Source organism: Heptranchias perlo, chromosome 31 (assembly GCF_035084215.1).
Source record: "Heptranchias perlo isolate sHepPer1 chromosome 31, sHepPer1.hap1, whole genome shotgun sequence".
NCBI lineage: Eukaryota > Metazoa > Chordata > Chondrichthyes > Hexanchiformes > Hexanchidae > Heptranchias > Heptranchias perlo.
The window spans coordinates 32545110-32565184 of NC_090355.1; the positions used below are offsets into that span (position 1 = coordinate 32545110).

A 20075-nucleotide genomic window follows, 5' to 3' on the forward strand; every position below is an offset into this window, starting at 1 on the left:
GCAGAGAAGTGTAAAGTGATACATTTCAGAAGGAAGAATGATGAGAGGCAATATAAACTAAATGGTACAATTTCAAAGTGGGTGCAGGAACAGAGAGACCTGGGGGTGCACATACACAAATCTTTGAAGGGGGCAGGACAAGTTCATAAAGCTATTAAAAAAAGTATATGGGCTCCTTGGATTTATAAATAAAGGCATAGAGAACAAAAGCAAAAAGGTCATGCTAAACCTTTATAAATCATTGGCTTGGCCTCAGCTGGAGCATTGTGTATTGATATGCTTCTTGATTTGTTACTTATGCTAATTTTTTTAGGGAAAAATTGGTGATCAAGGTCCAGTTGGAATACCAGGACCCCCAGGCCTCGAGGTAAGTGTGAGGTTACTTCATTTTACCATTGAGATTTATACTGAGCAAACATTAAGTGTGATGTATCAGTCGGTTTTTCATTTTTGCTGATTGTAGTAACTTCCTGTTCAGAGAGTGTTTTCTTATACACGGTTGAATTGTTCAGTATTGCTTTTATTTCTAAAGTTTGAGTGTTAAGGCTACAATATTAAACAGTATTACATAATTGTCATAGTATGATATAAAATAATATAGCCTCTTTGAAATTGTGTAGAAATGTGAAACCGACGGTAAATGTACATATCCAAGGCCGCCTTTTATAGTTCAAACTGACAGTGGTAGCACTGTCATCTCTGAGTCCCATAATCTAGGCTGACACTTCCGTGCAGTACTGACGGAGTGCTGCACTGTCAGAGGTACCATCTTTCGGATGCGGCGTTAAACCGAGGGCCCTGTCTGCCTTCTCAGGTGGATGTAAAAAATCCCATGGTACTATTTTGAAGAAGAGCAGAGGAGTTCTCCTCAACATCCTGGCCAATATTTATCCCTCAACCAACATCAGCAATGGTCATTATCTCAATGCTATTTGTGGGATCTTGTTGTGTGCAAAGTAGCTGCTGTGTTTCCTGCATTGCAACAGTGACTCCATTTCAGGGTCTCAGAAGTTCTTGAAATTCAAGTCTATTAGTCATGCAAAACGGGCAGAATTGCATCTGCTGCTCATTATCCCTCCCATCCAATATTCAGTTCCGTTGACTTCAATAGAATTGAACATCTGGGGTCTGGGGCGTATAACAGGCGGCATACACAATACCGCCCATTTTGCATCCCCGCCCAAGTCAAATTTCACCCCCAAAGTGTTCAATTGTTAACTAGCCAGCTTCACACAGTGACCAGCCACTCCTAAAAGAGGATTAGTGGTTGTCCAATTCATCTTTGTATGACTTTCCATGGAAATGGCTATTGTGTTTGATTTTTTTTCATTCATTCTTGGGATGTGGATGTCACTAGCAAGGCTAGCATTCATTGCCCATCTCTAGTTGCCCTTGAGATGGTGGTGGTGGGCAGCTGAAGCCCGTGTGGTGAAGGTGTTCCCACATGCTCGTTAGGTAGGGAATTCCAGGATTTTGCCCCAGCGACAGTGAAGGAACGGCAATATATGTCCAAGTTTGGATGGTGTGTGATTTGGAGGTGAAAGTATTCCCATGGACTGCTGCCCTTGTCTTTCTAGATGGTGGAGGTCACGGGTTTGGGAGGTGCTGCCAAAGAATCCTGTCTGCAGAAAACCCAACCTCTGACCTGATCTGGTAGTCGCTGCATTTATATGGCTCATTCAGTTCAGTTTCTGGTCAATGGTGACCCCGAGAATGTTGATAGTGGTTCAGTAATGCCACTGAATGTCAAGGGGAGGTGGTTATGCTCTCGCTTGTTGGAGATGGTCATTGCCTGATACTTGCATGACGCAAATATTACTTGCCACTTATCAGCCCAAGCCTGGATATTACCTAGGTCTTGTTACATGTGGGCAAGGACTGCTTCATTATCAAAATGGTTTGAATCCACTTTTTGTTAATCACTGTCTTGATCAGAGCTTGTAGAGGTGAAAGATGGAGAAAAAAATTGAACAGGGGAAATGGAAATGAAATAATTTAAAAATAAGTAAAAATCAAAAAGTAAAAATTTATAGCCTGCAATTCTCAATCCAGCGAGCGAAGAAACGGTAGGTTGGGGTTAATCTTTTGCAATGTGTTCTCAAGCAGCTGCACCCCCTACTGGGATATATCTATCTGTTGGAACTGTACAGAGAGAACAAAAACTTAATTTCCTTCCTCAAAGAAAAATCCATTATAATCTTCATTAATAGCAAAATAAATACAAAATGGGTTTAATAGAACATAGGAACACAAGTAGGCTATTCAGCCCCTTGAGCTTGTTCCAACTTTCAATTGGATCATTGCTGATCTGTACTTCAACCCCATTTACCCACCTTTACTCCATATCCCTTTGTATCCTTAGCTAACAAAAATCTATTGACCTCAGTCTTGAAAGTTTCAATTGACCCAGAATCCACAGCCTTTTGGGGGAGCAAGTTCCATATTTCCACTACCCTTTGTGTGAAAAAGTGGTTCCTGATTTCATTCGTGAATGGCCTGGCTCTAATTTTAAGATTATGCCCTCTTGTTCTGGATATCCCTACCAGTGAAAATAGATTCTCTTTATCTACCCTATTGTATCCTTTTATCGATTTAAATACCTCGACTAGATCACCCCTCAACTTTCCATACTTAAGGGAATACATGCCAAGTTTATGCAACCTGTCCTCATAATTTAACCCTTCAAGCACCATTATCATCCTGGTGAATCTGCGCTGCACCCCTTCAAAGGTCAATATATCCTTCCTGAGGTGCGGTGACCAGATCTGAACACAGTACTCCAGATGGGGTCTGACCATGGCTCTATACCACTGAAGCATAACTTCCTCCCTTTTTTATTTCAGTCCCCTTGATCAGTTGGATATTTAGTATTTCCCATAATTCTTATAAACAAATGCAGGCCACGTGCTATGTAGCAGTAATTTAAATACAACTTTTAAAACCCACTTTTTTTCGGAAGCCTCTACTGATTCAACTGATGTGATGTCATTTTTACCACTTTTTATGCACCAGTTGCCAATCATTTGCATGTTAAGTACATCTGCTTCTATAGGACTGTGTTTAACCAGGGCATTTACATTTATAAAGAAAACCAACATACTTGTCAAAGAACGAAAGGCATACTATATGGTCCCATGATGCTACATAGTCAAGTAAACAACTGTGACCACACAAACGCATCATATAATCAAGACGAATAATGGAGAACACACAAGTACACTGTGCAGTCACAAACAGCAATAAATGTACAAACACATGCTATGCTCAGGACAAACAGCAACCATTACACAAGTACACAATACAGTGATAAATAACATTGACTGTATAGTCAGGACAGACCACAATAATCACGCACACAGTACTTTGAGCAAATGGTAACAACTATACACACAGTAACGTCATGAGAAACAGCAATGATCCTATAGATAAAATGAAAATGCCGGAAATGTGTGTAATTTTGTAAAGTACACTAAAAATGTAAGACCCTAATACCTCAATTACTTAGGAACAGGATTTTATAATGCTACTGCTCTGATGAAAGGGATAATCTGAGATACTGGATATAGTACTATTTGCAGTTGAGGAGTCGAATGTAAAACAGATGTAATAAGCTTGTTTCTAAGTAATTTTAACATCTGTCATGTCAGCCCTCTTTGTAGTGTCCATCCCTCATTATGTTATATTTCACATCAAATTCAACTGGACAGTGGGAGAGTCTGAATCTGACCCTGATCAAAAAATTTAAACCTCATGCTGCATTTAAACTGCAAAACTGCTTCCCAAATACCTCCAGCTTCTGTTGCTGTAGGAACTACCCTGTTATATTGTGTAGTCATTTCCACGGTAGCGGAACCCTATTTATATTGTATAATTGTTTCTACAGTAATTGTTTTACAGTCACTGTTTACAAGGGACTGAGAAAGGTCTGTACATGCCGTTGGCAGCAAAACCACTGGGCTGACCTCTACAGAGCAAATATTAGTGGTTCATGCACTTAGCCTGCCAGTTGCCAAAATATCTGACCGCCTCTGATAGCAAAACATTTTGGATTGTACCGCATTCAGAGGTACAGGCCAAACTGGTGGTGTGCACCACCTCCGACAACACTAGCGTCAGCTCAATTACTTTGCCACCAACAGCAAAGTCAATATGCTATCAAGTTGTAATACACCAGGACTGTTTGTAACAGCATGCACGGCCAATTGAAAGAATAGCATGTAAGCATTCTGAATGAAGTCTATTCAGTTTATATGTTGGAGGATGGTATGTTGCCTCCCTGGTGCCAGGACAAAGCAGCCCGCTTGATTGGCACCCCATCCACCAACCTAAACATTCACTCCCTTCACCACTGGCGCACCGTGGCTGCAGTGTGTACCATCCACAGGATGCACTGCAGCAACTCGCCAAGGCTTCTTCGACAGCACCTCCCAAACCCGCGACCTCTACCACCTAGAAAGACAAGGGCAGCAGGCAAATGGGAACAACACCACCTGCATGTTTCCCTCCAAGTCACACACCATCCCAACTTGGAAATATATCGCTGTTCCTTCATCGTCGCTGGGTCAAAATCCTGGAACTCCCTACCTAGCAGCACTGTGGGAGAACCTTCACCACATGGACTGCAGCAGTTCAAGAAGGCGGCTCACCACTACCTTCTCAAGTGCAATTAGGGATGGGCAATAAATGCTGGCCTTGCCAGCGACGCCCACAACCCATGAATGAATAAAAAGAAAAGGATGTCACTGAGCGGCTGCAGAACATTCTGAACAGCCAGAGCTCGTGGTTCATATCAGTACCAACGACATAGGTAGAAAGAGGGATGAGGTCCTGCAGGAAGATTTTAAGGAATTAGGAAAGAGAGTAAGAAGCAAGACCTCAAAGGTAGTAATCTCTGGATTACTCCCGTTGCCTCGTGCTAGTGAATATAGAAATAGGAGGATAGAGCAGATAAATGCGTGGCTGGAGAGATGATGCAGGAGGGAGGGCTTTAGATTCCTGGTGCATTGGGACTGGTTCTGGGGGAGGTGGGACCTGTACAAACTGGATGGGTTGCACCTCAACAGGGCCAGGACCAATACCGTTGCGGGGAGGTTTGCTAGTGCTGTTGGGGAGGGTTTAAACTAACTTGGCAGGAGGATGGGAACCTGAGTGTAAATTCAGATAGGATAGAATCAGAACTGGAGATAGAAGGAGAAAATTAGTAAGTGACTTAGGAAGGTAGGGGAAACAAAGGTTAAAAAATAAACAGCAAGCGAGTTTGGCAGTGCTTAAAGGTATAAACCTCAATGCAAGGAGTATAGTGAATAAGGCAGATGTGCTGAGGGCACAGATAGACATCCCAGCTGTAGTGCTGAAGACTTGTGCTCCAGAACTAGCTGCGCCTCTAGCCAAGCTGTTCCAGTACAGCTACAACACTGGCATCCACCCGACAATGTGGAAAATTGCCCAGGTATGTCCTGTCCACAAAACGCAGGACAAATCCAATCCGGCCAATTACCGCCCCATCAGTCTACTCTCAATCATCAGCAAAGTGATGGAAGGTGTCGTCGACAGTGCTATCAAGCGGCACTTACTCACCAATAACCTGCTCACCGATGCTCAGTTTGGGTTCCGCCAGGACCACTCGGCTCCAGACCTCATTACAGCCTTGGTCCAAACATGGACAAAAGAGCTGAATTCCAGAGGTGAGGTGAGAGTGACTGCCCTTGACATCAAGGCAGCATTTGACCGAGTGTGGCATCAAGGAGCCCTAGTAAAATTGAAGTCAATGGGAATCAGGGGGAAAACTCTCCAGTGGCTGGAGTCATACCTAGCACAAAGGAAGATGGTAGTGGTTGTTGGAGGCCAAGCATCTCAGCCCCAGGGCATTGCTGCAGGAGTTCCTCAGGGCAGTGTCCTAGGCCCAACCATCTTCAGCTGCTTCATCAATGACCTTCCCTCCATCATAAGGTCAGAAATGGGGATGTTCGCTGATGTCTGCACAGTGTTCAGTTCCATTCGCAACCCCTCAGATAATGAAGCAGTCCGAGCCCGCATGCAGCAAGACCTGGACAACATCCAGGCTTGGGCTGATAAGTGGCAAGTAACATTCGCGCCAGATAAGTGCCAGGCAATGACCATCTCCAACAAGAGAGAGTCTAACCGCCTCCCCTTGACATTCAACGGCATTACCATCGCCAAATCCCCCACCATCAACATCCTGGGAGTCACCATTGACCAGAAACTTAACTGGACCAGCCATATAAATACTGTGGCTACGAGAGCAGGTCAGAGGCTGGGTATTCTGCGGCGAGTGACTCACCTCCTGACTCCCCAAAGGATTTCCACCATCTACAAGGCACAAGTCAGGAGTGTGATGGAATACTCTCCACTTGCCTGGATGAGTGCAGCTCCAACAACACTCAAGAAGCTCGACACCATCCAAGATAAAGCAGCCCGCTTGATTGGCACCCCATCCACCACCCTAAACATTCACTCCCTTCACCACCGGCGCACTGTGGCTGCAGTGTGCACCATCCACAGGATGCACTGCAGCAACTCGCCAAGGCTTCTTCGACAGCACCTCCCAAACCCGCGACCTCTACCACCTAGAAGGACAAGGGCAGCAGGCTCATGGGAACAACACCACCTGCATGTTCCCCTCCAAGTCACACACCATCCCGACTTGGAAATATATCGCCGTTCCTTCATTGTCGCTGGGTCAAAATCCTGGAACTCCCTTCCTAACAGCACTGTGGGAGAACCGTCACCACATGGACTGCAGCGGTTCAAGAAGGCGGCTCACCACCACCTTCTCAAGGGCAATTAGGGATGGGCAATAAATGCCGGCCTTGCCAGCGACGCCCACATCCCGTGAACAAATTTTAAAAAAAGACATGTGGCGATACAATATCTTAGCTATTAGCTAGAAACATGGCTTAAAGAGGGGCAGGAATGGCAGTTCAGTGTTCCTGGTTACAGAGTTTTCAGACGAGGTAGAGAAGGGGATAAAAAAGGAGAGGGGGTGGCAATTTTGGTTTGAGAAACAATTACAACTGTGAGGAGGGATGATATGTTAGAAGGATCATCAAATGAGTCCATATGGGTTGAGCTAAGGAACAAAAAAGGGGCAGTCACACTACTGGGAGTGTACATTAGACTGCTAAACAGTCAGAGCAAATATGTAGGCAAATTTCTGAGAAGTGCAATAACAGTAGGGCAGTAATAGTAGGGGATTTCAACTACCCTAATATTAACTGGGACACAAACAGTGCGAAGGGTATAGAGGGTGCAAAATTCTTAAATTGCATTCAGGAGAACTTTTTTAGCCAGTACATAGCAAGCCCAACAAGAGAGGGAGCAGTACTGGATTTAGTTTTAGGAAATAAGGCTGGGCAGGTGGAAGGAATATCAGTGGGAGAGCATTTTGGTGGGAGTGATCATAATTCAGTTAGTTTTAGCATAGTTATGGAAAAGGACAAAGATAGAACAAGGGTTAAAGTTCTCAATTGGGGAAAGGCCAATTTTACTAAGCTAAGAAGTGATTTAGCAAAAGTGGACTGGAAACAGCTACTTGAAGGTAAATCAATGTCAGAGCAGTAGGAGGTATTCAAGGGGAAGATTCAAGGGGTGCAGAGTAAACATGTTCCCACAAAGAAAAATGGTGGGGCTGCCAAATCTAGAGCCCCCTGGATGTCAAGGAGCATATAGGGTAAGATAAGGCAGAAAAGGAAAGCTTATGTTAGACACCGAGAACTCAATACTACAGAATGCCTAGAGGAGTATAAAAAGTGCAGGGGTGAAATTAAAAAGGAAATTAGGAAAGCAAAGAGAGGGCAAGAAAAAATATTGGCAATTAAAATCAAGGAAAACCCAAAGATGTTTTATAAATACATTAAGAGCAAGAGGATAACTAAGGAAAGAGTAGGGCCTATTAGAGTCCAAAAAGGTAACCTGTGTGTGGAGGCGGAAGATGTTGGTATGGTTCTTAATGAATACTTTGCATCTGTCTTTACAAAAGAGAGGGACGATGCAGACGTTGTAGTTAAGGAGGAGGAGTGTGAAATATTGGATTGAATAAACTTAGTGAGAAAGAAATTATTAAGGGGATTAGCATCTTTGAAAGTAGATAAATCACCAGGGCCAGATGAAATGTATCCCAGGCTGTTAAAAGAAGCAAGGGAGGAAATAGCGGAGGCTCTGGCCATCATTTTCCAATCCTCTCTGGATACAGGCATGGTGCTGGAGGATTGGAGGACTGCTAACGTTGTACCATTGTTTAAAAAGGGAGCGAGCAATTACAGGCCAGTCAGTCTAACATCGGTGGTGGGCAAATTATTGGAATCAATTCTGAGGGACAGGATAAACCGTCACTTAGAAAAGCACAGAGTAATCAAGGAAATTCAGCATGGATTTGTTAAGGGAAGGTCGTGTGTGACTAATTTGATTTGAATTTTTTGAGGCGGTAACAAGGAGGGTTGCTGAGGGTGGTGCCTTTGGTGCCCGTGAGCCCCAAAGCAGGCAGCTCAAAGGCTTCTTGGGGGGAAACTGAAAGCAAATTGAAGCTCAATGTTTTTCTGTGACTACTCATTGGGTTTAAATCATTTACTGATGAGCTTAATGTAGTGAAAGGCCAGATAAGTGGCACAATTGAAAATGCAGGTTCAAAAAGCACTGTTAAACATTATCAGGGTCAATAATAATGTTATTTACATAGCTCAAAATACATTAAGAAGGAGCAGGCATGTAAACTTATGAACTCAGGATGGATCAATGTTTGTTAAAGGTTGATCTAATTATTAGCACTAATACTTCCACATTTTGCCAGTGCCACGATGAAAGGGAGTGTATCATTTCACCAATTGGGTTTGGTACGATGCAGATTTCTCTGAGACAGCCAAATAGCCTAAATACGTGCCAGATACACACCAGTACCACACATAATTCTATATGACAAATTATATAACAACTTGCATTTATATAGCACCTTCAACGTAGTAAAACGTGCCAAGGCACTTCACAGGAGCGTTATCAGACAAAATTTGACATCAAGCCACATAATGAGATATTAGGACAGGTGGTCACCGAGGTAAGTTTTAAGGAGCGACTTAAAGGAGGAGGGCGAGGTAGAGAGACGTAGAGATTTAGGTAGGGAATCCAGAGCTTGGGGCCTAGGCAGCTAAATGCACGGCCGCCAATGGTGGAGCGAAGGAAATCAGGTGATGAATATGAACAGATTATACTGGTCACCGGGAGTTTTAATCATGTGATGAATGTATTAGCCACAGATTCCTTTAATTGTGCTGTGTTGGATAATGCATGTACTTAAACTGTATGCAGGGTAGATTGGTTAAAATGTTATCTTGATTCACTAAGTGGTGAGGATCGACACAAGGTTAAGGAATATAAAAGTTCTACATGTTTTAGGTTTGGAGATAATAACACATTGAAGTTTCTCGGGAGTCCCCAATTGATACGCACTACCTGAATACAATTAACACTAATTGATATAAATCATATGGATACAATTAACATCAGGGATGTGCAAAAGGCCAGAATTGGAGGAGCGCAGAAATCTCGAAGGGTTGTAGGGCTGGAGGAGGTTACAGAGATAGGGAGGGGCGAGGCCATGGAGGGATTTGAACGCAAGAATGAGAATTTTAAAATCGAAGCTTTGCTGGGACTGGAAGCCAATGTAGAATAATAATAGAACAATAAAGATCTGACATTTTCGTACTCTAAATAAAAATTGGGTCAAGTTTTGGTCTGTCCTAGTCTGTTAGATGTTTATGTTGGATTTAGACTTGCAGCAGCTGTTTCCAATACTGCACGTCTCTTGTTCTGTGAATAATGTGATTTAATGAGGCGTTGATTCAGTTAGTGATGATACAGCATTCAGGCTCCTCCATTTCATTCAGAACCAACATTTAAATAAAGATTAAAGTTAATACAAGATGACAATATTCCCGAACATGCAAATATAAAAAGCCGGTATCAGAGTTCTCCTTTGACTTTAATAAAAATGTTCCACACATGTGGTTTGACAAGCTAATAGAAAAGTAAATAAATGATTTTGTAAATTCATTAATTGAAATTCTGCTTCCCTTCCCCACTCCCCCAATATTCATAGCTATTTAACTCTCCAAGTATGGAAAAAAATTGATTTATATTGCATATATTCTCTCTGTAAAAACAGAATGCTGAAAGAACAGATTGCAGAGCACATGATTGTAATAAGTGGACCAGCTTTAAAAACCTAAAAGCAATAAGGCATATTATGAATACCTTCAGAAGCTATGCATCCGGATCCCAGAAATGTCATAATATGCAGAAACTGGATAACAAAGGATTCCATTACAGAAACTTCTAACACGCTGTACATTGATTATGAGGACATGTTTTATTCAGTTCTAGAAACAGAATGGTTTAAATAAATTTGGTGGTTTATGTCTGTGATAAGTAACTAACCTAGTTGCCTTGGTTTTCAGATTCACCTTGTCCAGTCGTTCTAATGCAGGGTGTTCCTAGAAATTGGATTTTTGATAGTTACAGACTCTTGTGTCGTGTTTTGTGAAGCTTTGGGATTTTGAGTGCAAGTTTGCCAATTCTAAGCACACCCAAGTATATCCATATGTGTAGCAGGGTTAGCGCCATACTTGGTGAACTGACAAAGTAATAGCTGGAATTAAGCCCTTACTGGCTTTCAAATTAAATATGACTAAGCAACTATTATAGTTTTTAGTTTTATTTTGTGGCTGCAAAGTATTTTTACTTGGGTAACCCTTTAGTTTTTACACTGCAGCGACTCAGCAAAGAATTTGGGGTTGACCTCTGCAGCCCACGTGCGGTTGGTTATCTGCAATGTCAATTGCATTGCTCTAGTCAGTGTTAGCTTAATTCATGTAGAAGAGAAGAAGTTTTAGGAATGTCCATCTGTGCCAGATACATGAATTTAAGTTGGAACTGGAGCTGGACTGCAAGGATTGTACTTCAGTGACTTGGGGCCAATTCAGCAATCTCTTTTAGTCCAAGCAAAATTTTAGTTGGATCCAGAACAGACTGTACAGGTCCAGTTTGTTTATCCTAATTATGTGAAAAAGTTAAATCTAATTGTGATGTTTAAGGTGATACAGATCCATCAAAAGTAGTGGAATGTCTAACATACTTACATCTCCCAATCTAATTTTAAAATTATAATTTTGAAAGTCTATATTCCATTTGGAGGGGGAAAAAAATGTTTTTATTTAGGTGAGGGATGTCAGTGCTGTAGAATGAAAACCTTTTCCACTTTGGCACCTGATGTCAGCATCAAACACTCTCGGGTCAAGTGCAGCATAGTTTGTGGCTCAGTCTGTCTACATGCGTCTCTCTTCACAAAAGAGAGGGATGATGCAGACATTGTAGTTAACGAGGAGTGTGAAATATTGAATGGGATAATCTTAGTGAGAGAGGAAGTATTATGGGGATAAGCATCTTTGAAAGTAGATAAATCACCAGGGCCGGTTGAAATGTATCCCAAGCTGTTAAAAGAAGCAAGGGAGGAAATAGCGGAGGCTCTGACCATCATTTTCCAATCCTCCCTGGATACAGGCGTGGTGCCGGAGGATTGAAGGATTGCTAACGTCGTACCATTGTTTAAAAAGGGACCGAAGTAATTACAGGCCAGTCAGTCTAACCTCAGTGGTGGACAAATTATTGGAATCAATTCTAAGGGACAGGATAAACCATCACTTAGAAAGGCATGAAGTAATCAAGGGCAGTCAGCATGGATTTGTTAAGGGAAGATCGTGTCTGACTAACTTGATTAAATTTTTTGAAGAGGTAACAAGGAGGGTAGTGCATTTGATGTAATCTACATGGATTTTAGCAAGGCTTTTGACAAGGTGCCACATGGCAGACTGGTCAATAAAGTGCAAGCCCATGGGATCCAAAATTGGCTCAGTGGCAGGAAGCATAGGGTAATGGTCGACAGGTGTTTTTGTGACTTGAAGGTTGTTTCCAATGGGGTTCCACAGGGCTCAGTACTACGTCCCTTGCTTTTTGTGATATATTTTAATGATTTGGACTTAAATGTAGGGGGCATGATTAAGAAGTTTGCAGATGATACAAAAATTGGCCGTGTGGTTGATAGTGAGGCGGAAAGCTTTAGACTGCAGGAAGATATCAGTGGACTGGTCAGGTGGGCAGAAAAGTGGCAAATGGAATTCAGTCCAGAGAAGTGTGAGCTGATGCATTTGGGTAGGGCAAACAAGGCAAGGGAATACACAATAAATGGGAGGATACTGAAGGGTGTAGAGGAAGTGAGGGACCTTGGAGTGCATGTTCACAGATCCCTGAAGGTAGCAGGACAGGTAGATAAGGTGGTTAAGAAGGCATATGGAATACTTTCCTTTATTAGCCGAGGCATAGAATATAAGAGGAGGGAGGTTATGATGGAACTGTATAAAACACTGGTTAGGCCACAGCTTCAGTATTGTGTACAGTTCTGGCCATCACATTACAGGGAAGGATGTAATTGCACTAGAGAGGGTACAGAGGAGATTTACGAGGATGTTGCCAGGACTGGAGAATCTTAGCTATGAGGAAAGATTAGATAGGCTGGGGTTGTTCTCTTTGGAACAGGAGGCTGAGGGGTGATTTAATTGAGGTGTACAAAATTATGAGGAGTCTAGATAGAGTGGATAGGAAGGACCTATTTCCCTTAGCAGAGAGGTCAATGACCAGGGGGCATAGATTTAAAGTGATTGGTAGAAGGATTAGAAGGCAGCTGAGGAAATTTTTTTTCACCCAGAGGGTGGTAGGGGTCTGGAACTCACTGCCTGAAAGGTTGGTAAAGGCAGAAACCCTCAACTCATATAGAAAGTACCTGGATGTGCATCTGAAGTGCTGTGACCTACAAGGCTATGGACCAAGTGCTCGAAAGTGTGATTAGGCTGGGTGGCTCAATTTCGGCCGGTGTGGACACAATGGGCCGAATGACCCCCTTCTGTGCCATAAATTTCTATGATTCTAAAGCTTGCTCTATACTGTCTCAAAAATGTGCATTAGTCCACAACCGCAGAAGAGTATTCCCAGTATAATAGTATAACTTCCCACACCAGCTATCCTTATGGCACCTCTAAGTGAGCTGTCCAGTTTAATGACATATTATGCTATGCCAACTAGAAATTGGATTGAAGTCAACCCGTTAATTTCACACAGGATTGATGGAGCTGTTAAAGAGATGCTTCATCGAAAAAGTTTTGGACAGGATCCCAGATGTGAAAGGATAGTCTTCTCATTCACTGTGCAACCCAGCTCGTTGCATAGCATTCAGAGCCCAACTACCTTGGTGCAGTACAGGACAGAACTGATACAATTTCATATGGATTTTAACCACAATTTCTTCCTGTTTCAATGGTTTTTTTGGTAACTCTGTTTAGGAACATGGAGTATTTGCTGAATGTGCTGTTTCCTGGTAATAAACCTCAACTGATTTCTCATTAAACATTCAAAGGTTATGTCACTGTTGCTAATCATTCACTGTGAGTGCCATCACACATCAACTACAACCTGGGCTGCATTAATGTTGCCAAAAAAGTGACCCTGAACAGGGTAAACCACCATATGAAATACATGGTGTATTTTATAAAAGTTAGCAGGTGCCTAGGAGTGATTTCAAGGCTGTAATCTAATCCTTTGTGATTAATTGTCACAGTTTATGACATTTTGAGAACAAGTCATTCAGATTACTGCCTTGTAATCACTGCTAGGTAGCTTCAACACTCTCTTAATTGACAATGAGCCAACTTGATGTTCAGTGGGACTGACTGATATTTAAATTGGTCCACGTGGGTTGGAGTAAGTTTTCTTATTTCTTAGGTCTACATCAGGCTGAGCTGACCTTGCTCACAGTCTTTTGTAGCACGCCTCTGAGTGGCCAATGGTAGTCATGAAGAAGTGTACATCCTTGAATAAAAAACCTTTTTTAAAAAAAACAAAAGTGAATGAATGAGCCCTATTCTGATAGGGTTAGGTGAAGAGGGGTGGGAGGAGGTTCATGTGGGGCATAAACACCGGCATAGATCAGTTGGGCCGAATGGCCTATGCAGTAATTCTATGTAATTTAGGTTGATATCATTGTCCTTGCGCTCATGTACACATTGTTAATTGTTTACCGTGTTGCTGAAGAAATAACAAAAATTGAGTTGAAGAGTAATGTTAGAGAGGGGAGATAACAGAGATGCATCTCTTATTATCTTCATCCAGGATTCCAGGTCCCATTCTTTTTTCTATTTCTCCCACCATCAAACAAGATTTTACAAAAGATCAGTTCTAAAAGTATTTCCCTAAGATCCGGCACAGGGTTGTAATGCAGACACAAAACAGTAGGATGTGGAAACTGTTCAGATGGCAGCAACCAGACATTTTTCTCCCAGCTGAACATACTGATTCAAACTCCATTAATCACCCCATATAGCTCATGTACACATTGATAATTGTTGTAACCCACACATTGTTTTCAAGAATATATTTAGTGAATTCTATTTTTAATGAAGTAATGTTCTTACAGTTAAACCCAGAGACAATTTCTTATGATCAGATGCTTTCTAAAATTACTTTTACACACAGGAAGATTTATTTTTAACATTTTGGATTATTATTAAGAGTTTTGGCAAAATAAACTGATTTATTTTTTAGGAAAATTCTCCTTTTAAATTGCTGCTGTTTTTATTTCTCTGGAGCTTGCTGTCTCCATCTGTCAAGTGTTACGTTGTCTGAACACTGGGATTTTTATACATTCAAACCCAGTTTATCAAAATTTAGCTTTCATCTATTAAAATTGGACTAAAAGTTAATTAAAGATTTTTTTTATTGGTAAATTTCTTGCATGTTTTTATATTTATACTTATTTTTCTGTCCCTTTTAAACTGAGAATTTTAACTAGGATTCTTTCATTATCTTGTTCTCAGTTTGTCTCATGTGTCTTTCTTTCCATGATCCATAATTTGTATCCAAAACCTAGTTCTCCCCCACCCTCAAAACAGTGACTAACACTTAGACAACCACAGACATGATTGTTAGCATACAATGAAAAGAATTGTCTTGAGAATCTGCGGCTTTGCAAAATTCTGCCATTTCAGACGGTTTCCTTACTATGGAGAAGGAGACCTGTAACTTTCCCCTCTCCATCAGTGCGTATCTCTAAACATCACTCTGATGAAAATATCATTTTATGTCTTAAAAAATTATACAGATGTTTTGGGGCAAAAATCACTGGTAAGTTGTAAAGGACTTGATGATGTTTTCTTTAAGGTATTTACGTGGAACAGTTAAAGCTGGTTAATTGAGAAGTCATGGTGCAATTTACTAATTGTACCAACAGAACAAAATACACTAATACTGATTCACATATATTGGGTATCGATTAGGCTTCAAGGATAAAACAATCACAACTTAAGGCTCGTATATGTCCATTAAATATGAAACATAATACCATGTTAGAAGTAATCTCTGTTTTGAGCAGTACTGTTGACTAATGGGACTGAGTATTACCTGCATGAAAATACAGTTGCCATGTTTCATTAAATCCAAAACCATACAGTTGGAGGGCAGTAGGCTGGGCAATGGGTATGACAATGTATGAGTGACAGGAATGTGGTTTCAAGAGAACCTAGTTGATGTTAACAATGTACTTGTTTGACTTGATATTAAACTTAGTATCTTATTTTGCCTAAAGATGTATCAGGCATTATCCATAATACTCAGATAAGGTCCACTTACCTCATTCATTATTCTTACTGAGGTCCGGGTGGGACTTTGAATTGATCACTTTTTCAATGGGATTATTAGAAGTCTTTCTCTTCCTCTGTTACTCCCTGCCTGCGCCTGTTATTTGCACCATTTCTATATTTTTCTTTTTGTTTCGCCGCATTCCCCTTGCATTGTCTTTTCCTCTGTGTTTCTGTTACACTCGCTCCTACCTTCGTTATTTCTCTTTTACTCCCTCCTTGGTTGCTGAGGCCAATTATAGCATCCATGGTGCAGCTAAAGTTTCATAGGAAAATTATATGAAAGAAATCTCACTGGTATTTCAGGTCTAACCCTTTTGCCATTTGTACAGCATATCCTACACTTGTCTTTCTGATCTAATAAAGAGCATTTCAAAAACTGTCTCTTGATCAAACAACTTGTTACATAATCTTTAACTAATCTTTACTATCCATTGTTTAAAAGGCATTTTAATTTCAATTTTCTTTTTTTCTTAATATCCTTTGTTATTTTTCTTTAAATGTAATTTCTCTATTTTGCTATTTTCCTTCTTTTTCTTTGCACTTCTTGAATTCTTTCATTTTCTCCCTCTAGTTCTCATTCTTCTTTGTCTTTTTCTTCCTCCTCTTTCTCACTCTTTTTCTGATATTCTACAGATTCCCCTTCTCTCTTCTTTCATTCCTGCTTCCCTCGTTCTCTTTCTTCACAAGCATCACTTTAGCATAGAATCAATCACACTATGTAAGATTTCAGTCAAGATTCCACTTGCTTGCAGTAGAAGTTATATTTAATAACTTCTACTGCATTAAATAGAGTAACTAAAGAGGACATCCGTTGCATCACACTGTAGCTGATTTTCTGGTGTTGCTTTTCTGTTCCTCTGGATACAAGGTAACAATATGCAATTGTACAGCTGCAGTTGCTGCTACTGTCACTTCCCCCAATTCTCTCTGACACTCTTTTTTATAATAGGCAACCTTTTTGATTTGGTGCACAGCTAAATACACATGAATTATTTTATTATTATTGTAAATCACCCACCATTTACCACATTCCTATCCATTAAAAAGTTCTTGAACAGTTCCCCAAGGATTTCTGACAGCTGAGCAATCTTGGCTCAACCACTACTCCATGCTTGCACCTCACAGCTCATTGTGGTCTGAGCAAAAGGGGCAGGATTTTTCTCAGTGGTGACTTTACTGCCAAAAGTGGAATGGGATGGCACTTCCGCTTGCCGGTGTTACATTGCCGAGAGCCAGCCCAATTTTCTTCAGTGCGCCTTCATTAAATATCCACGGCAGGCTTCCGGTGCTATTACAGACCTCGGTAGGGATTCTAACTTTAAAGGAAAATGCAATGCTGCAGCAGCTGAAAGGGCCAAAGCAGCTATTTTGTGTCTGTAACAATGTGGCTCACCACATTGCCTGATACTGATGCTTTTTTAGGGTGCCATGCTCATAACTTTAGACTCATCAGGTGCAATGTTGCTGTCTATAATCCGACAAAGGAGGACCCAGCTTTTTGGTCCCAAGGGAAGGAGGTCTGTGAAAGGCATGACCATACCCTGCGGAAGGATGTAGTCTTGGCAGAGAGTGTCACCTCCAACAAAAACCTCTCCGGTGCAGCCATGGTAACAGGTGGCACTCATTCTTTGTAACACTGCACTGCAATAAGCACCATTCCCAGTTTCAGTTATCTTGCCCTCACCATCTACAGCTTAACAGCAATGTGTAGCAGGTGCCACAGTACCCTTCAGGCCCACTTCCTGCTCCTGCAAGATCTCCACATGAGAGTCTTAGTAGTTATGGAGGAGAGCTACATGACAGCAAGCAAATGAGTTGAGTTGTTACCAGGACTCATTTGGCAGTCGGCTTAGTCAGCTGAATGTTTCCCATATGAGCTGTGCCCACAGTTGTTTTGCAATTGGCCAAAAAAGGCTGAGTGTCAGCCCTACATGGGATAATAACTGCTGTTAGCCAACATCAGAAATGCATATTTACATTTCAGTGGAGTTTTCTAGGCAAAGGAAGAGTCCCTCTGTGCTCGGTCTAACAATGTGAGACATTGTTTAAAATAACTCATGGCAACTTCTAGTGGTTGAGTGCCTGTAAAGTAATTAAAACGCAGTTGTTAATGGAAAGTTTTAGAATTGAGCCTTGCAGAATTTGTAACCACCAAATCTTAATCTAATATTAGTGATCTAAAAAAGAACTCCCATGAACATTTGAAAATTAACATTTATTCATTCCTGCCCTTTCCACAACTTTCACAATGGTGCATTGCAGATTCTCCCAGAAATGTGTGCCTCACAAGCTGGATGTTTTTAAGAGCAACATGATAAAGGGTTTCTAATTTCATACAAACATTTAATGATCTATGAAACTTTATCTATTTTGATTGTATATTCTCTCACCTTCCTTATAGAATTACTCTGATCTGCCTTGTATACAGCCTGAAGCAGACATTCTCAAAACTGGAAATCAGTATCTTCAAGTAATATGCTGATGATATGAAAGGGAAGAAATGCATGTCACTGGTTGAGTTTGCCACTTGTACAGTATTTGTATGACAGTGGTCTCTGCTTGTGGAAACCTCCGATGATTTTAAAGCAGTTTGAAATAGGTATTCCATCCACAACGAGTGACCATTCTGATTGTTTTAATAAGCTGTTTGGCTCCTCTCCCCTCTCTGTGTAATGGCCTGTAGCAGACCAGTGATTGCTTCAGTTGGCAATTCCCCATTTATTTCAATGGGAAATCTTGCCCATCTTGTATAGTTACATCACTTTTCCTGTATAGACTTTCTGGATTTGATTTTTTTAGCACGAACAGACATAAATTTACTTGTTCCTCCATTTACTCCCCCAGTGCTCTTGTGATTTCACTCGTTAGGCCACATTCACTTTGCTGCAGTAGTGATTTCTGACTACAATCGGGAACAACAGCAAATCGAATTTAGAATAGTGAATAAGTTATACAATCAGTTGTAATTGTCAGAAGCTAAAGGTACAGCACCATATTCTGATTCTTGCTTTTAAATGTTGCTCATTACTCTCAACTGTGTTGCAATTCCTGTTTAATTGAATCTATCTGATGTGATCTTTATACGGAGTGGCACACAGATGTGCCTTTTTGTTTCATCAGAGACATAAATATAGTAATACACACAGAATTGGAAAACATTGCTGTTGAGGAAATGTTTTGTTCAAATGGAAATGTAACTTTGTGCCAGTGAAAGGGGTTAGGAATGAAATGGTAAATACAGTCGCAATGGTAAATCTCGAATAGCAAAGACAATCAGCCCTGACAACATCCCAGCTGTAGTACTGAAGACCTGTACACCAAAGTTAGCTACTCCCCAAGCCAAGCTGTCCAAGTACATCTGATACTGGCGTAGAACCAACAATGTGGAAGATTGCCCGTGTATTCACAAAAAACAGGATAAATCTAAACTGGACAATTACTGCCTTCGCCCAATCATCAGTAAAGTGATGGAAGGAGGCATCAATAGTGCCATCAAGCGATACCTACTTACCAAAAACTTGCTCATTGGCACACTGTTCGGGTTCTGCCAGAACTACTCTGCTTCAGGCCCAATCGCAGCTTTGATCCAGATACAAGCACTGAATGCCAGAGCAGAGGTGAGAATAGCTGTTCTCGACGTCAAAGGCAGCAATGAACCAAGTATGCCACCAAGCAGCCCCCAGATCCCCAAAAGATCCCCGTTACATTCCATTGGAATTACACCGGGGATCCAACCTGATGCCAGCAGAAAATCCTAACTGGTATCACACTACTTGCAAGGCAAATTTCAGAGAGCAGGAATCAGTGGTCAAGCGATTTGTGTAATTATTACAAATCAAAATAAATATTTTCCCAAGAAACATCAGTAAACTCCACATGTTCCTTACATTTCCCAATGCATTCTATGTTGCAATGGCAGCACTAGTTAAATCCTTCACAAAACCGTAATGAGATCTCTCCATTTACTGTAGTTAGACACAACACAGTGTTTCCTTTTCTTTACCCACATTAAATAGTCAGCAGTGTTTTGCATCTTATTTTTTTCTCAAGCCTATTTAGCTGACTTAAACCAAAATGAGCCTGAATTAAACAGTCAGCTGCTATGTGGGTTTTATTGTGGGGGTTGATGTTAGTCAACCTGCATGTCTGACGCCACTCCCTTCCCTTTCTCATGCAGCATTTCATCTCTGTACTTTTACTGGTCTATTTTTGGCTGATTCAGCAGAGCCTGACTAGACTCTGTGCCTCAGATTACTCACCTGACCTCAGACCAGTCTTGGGAATTTGTGTGTTGTTAGAAGTTGGTGCCATTTACATAGCTAC

General features: G+C 41.2%; 1 protein-coding gene across 2 annotated transcripts in view; it reads left to right on the forward strand.

Moving 5' to 3' along the window:
* Positions 1 to 20075, forward strand: part of col27a1b (collagen, type XXVII, alpha 1b) — a 524608-nt gene that overhangs the window by 317192 nt on the left and 187341 nt on the right. For both annotated transcript variants that reach the window (XM_067969899.1, XM_067969900.1), the window contains exon 19: positions 314 to 367. In XM_067969899.1, the coding sequence (XP_067826000.1) occupies positions 314 to 367 (54 nt within the window). The remainder of the gene's footprint in view (positions 1 to 313; positions 368 to 20075) is intronic.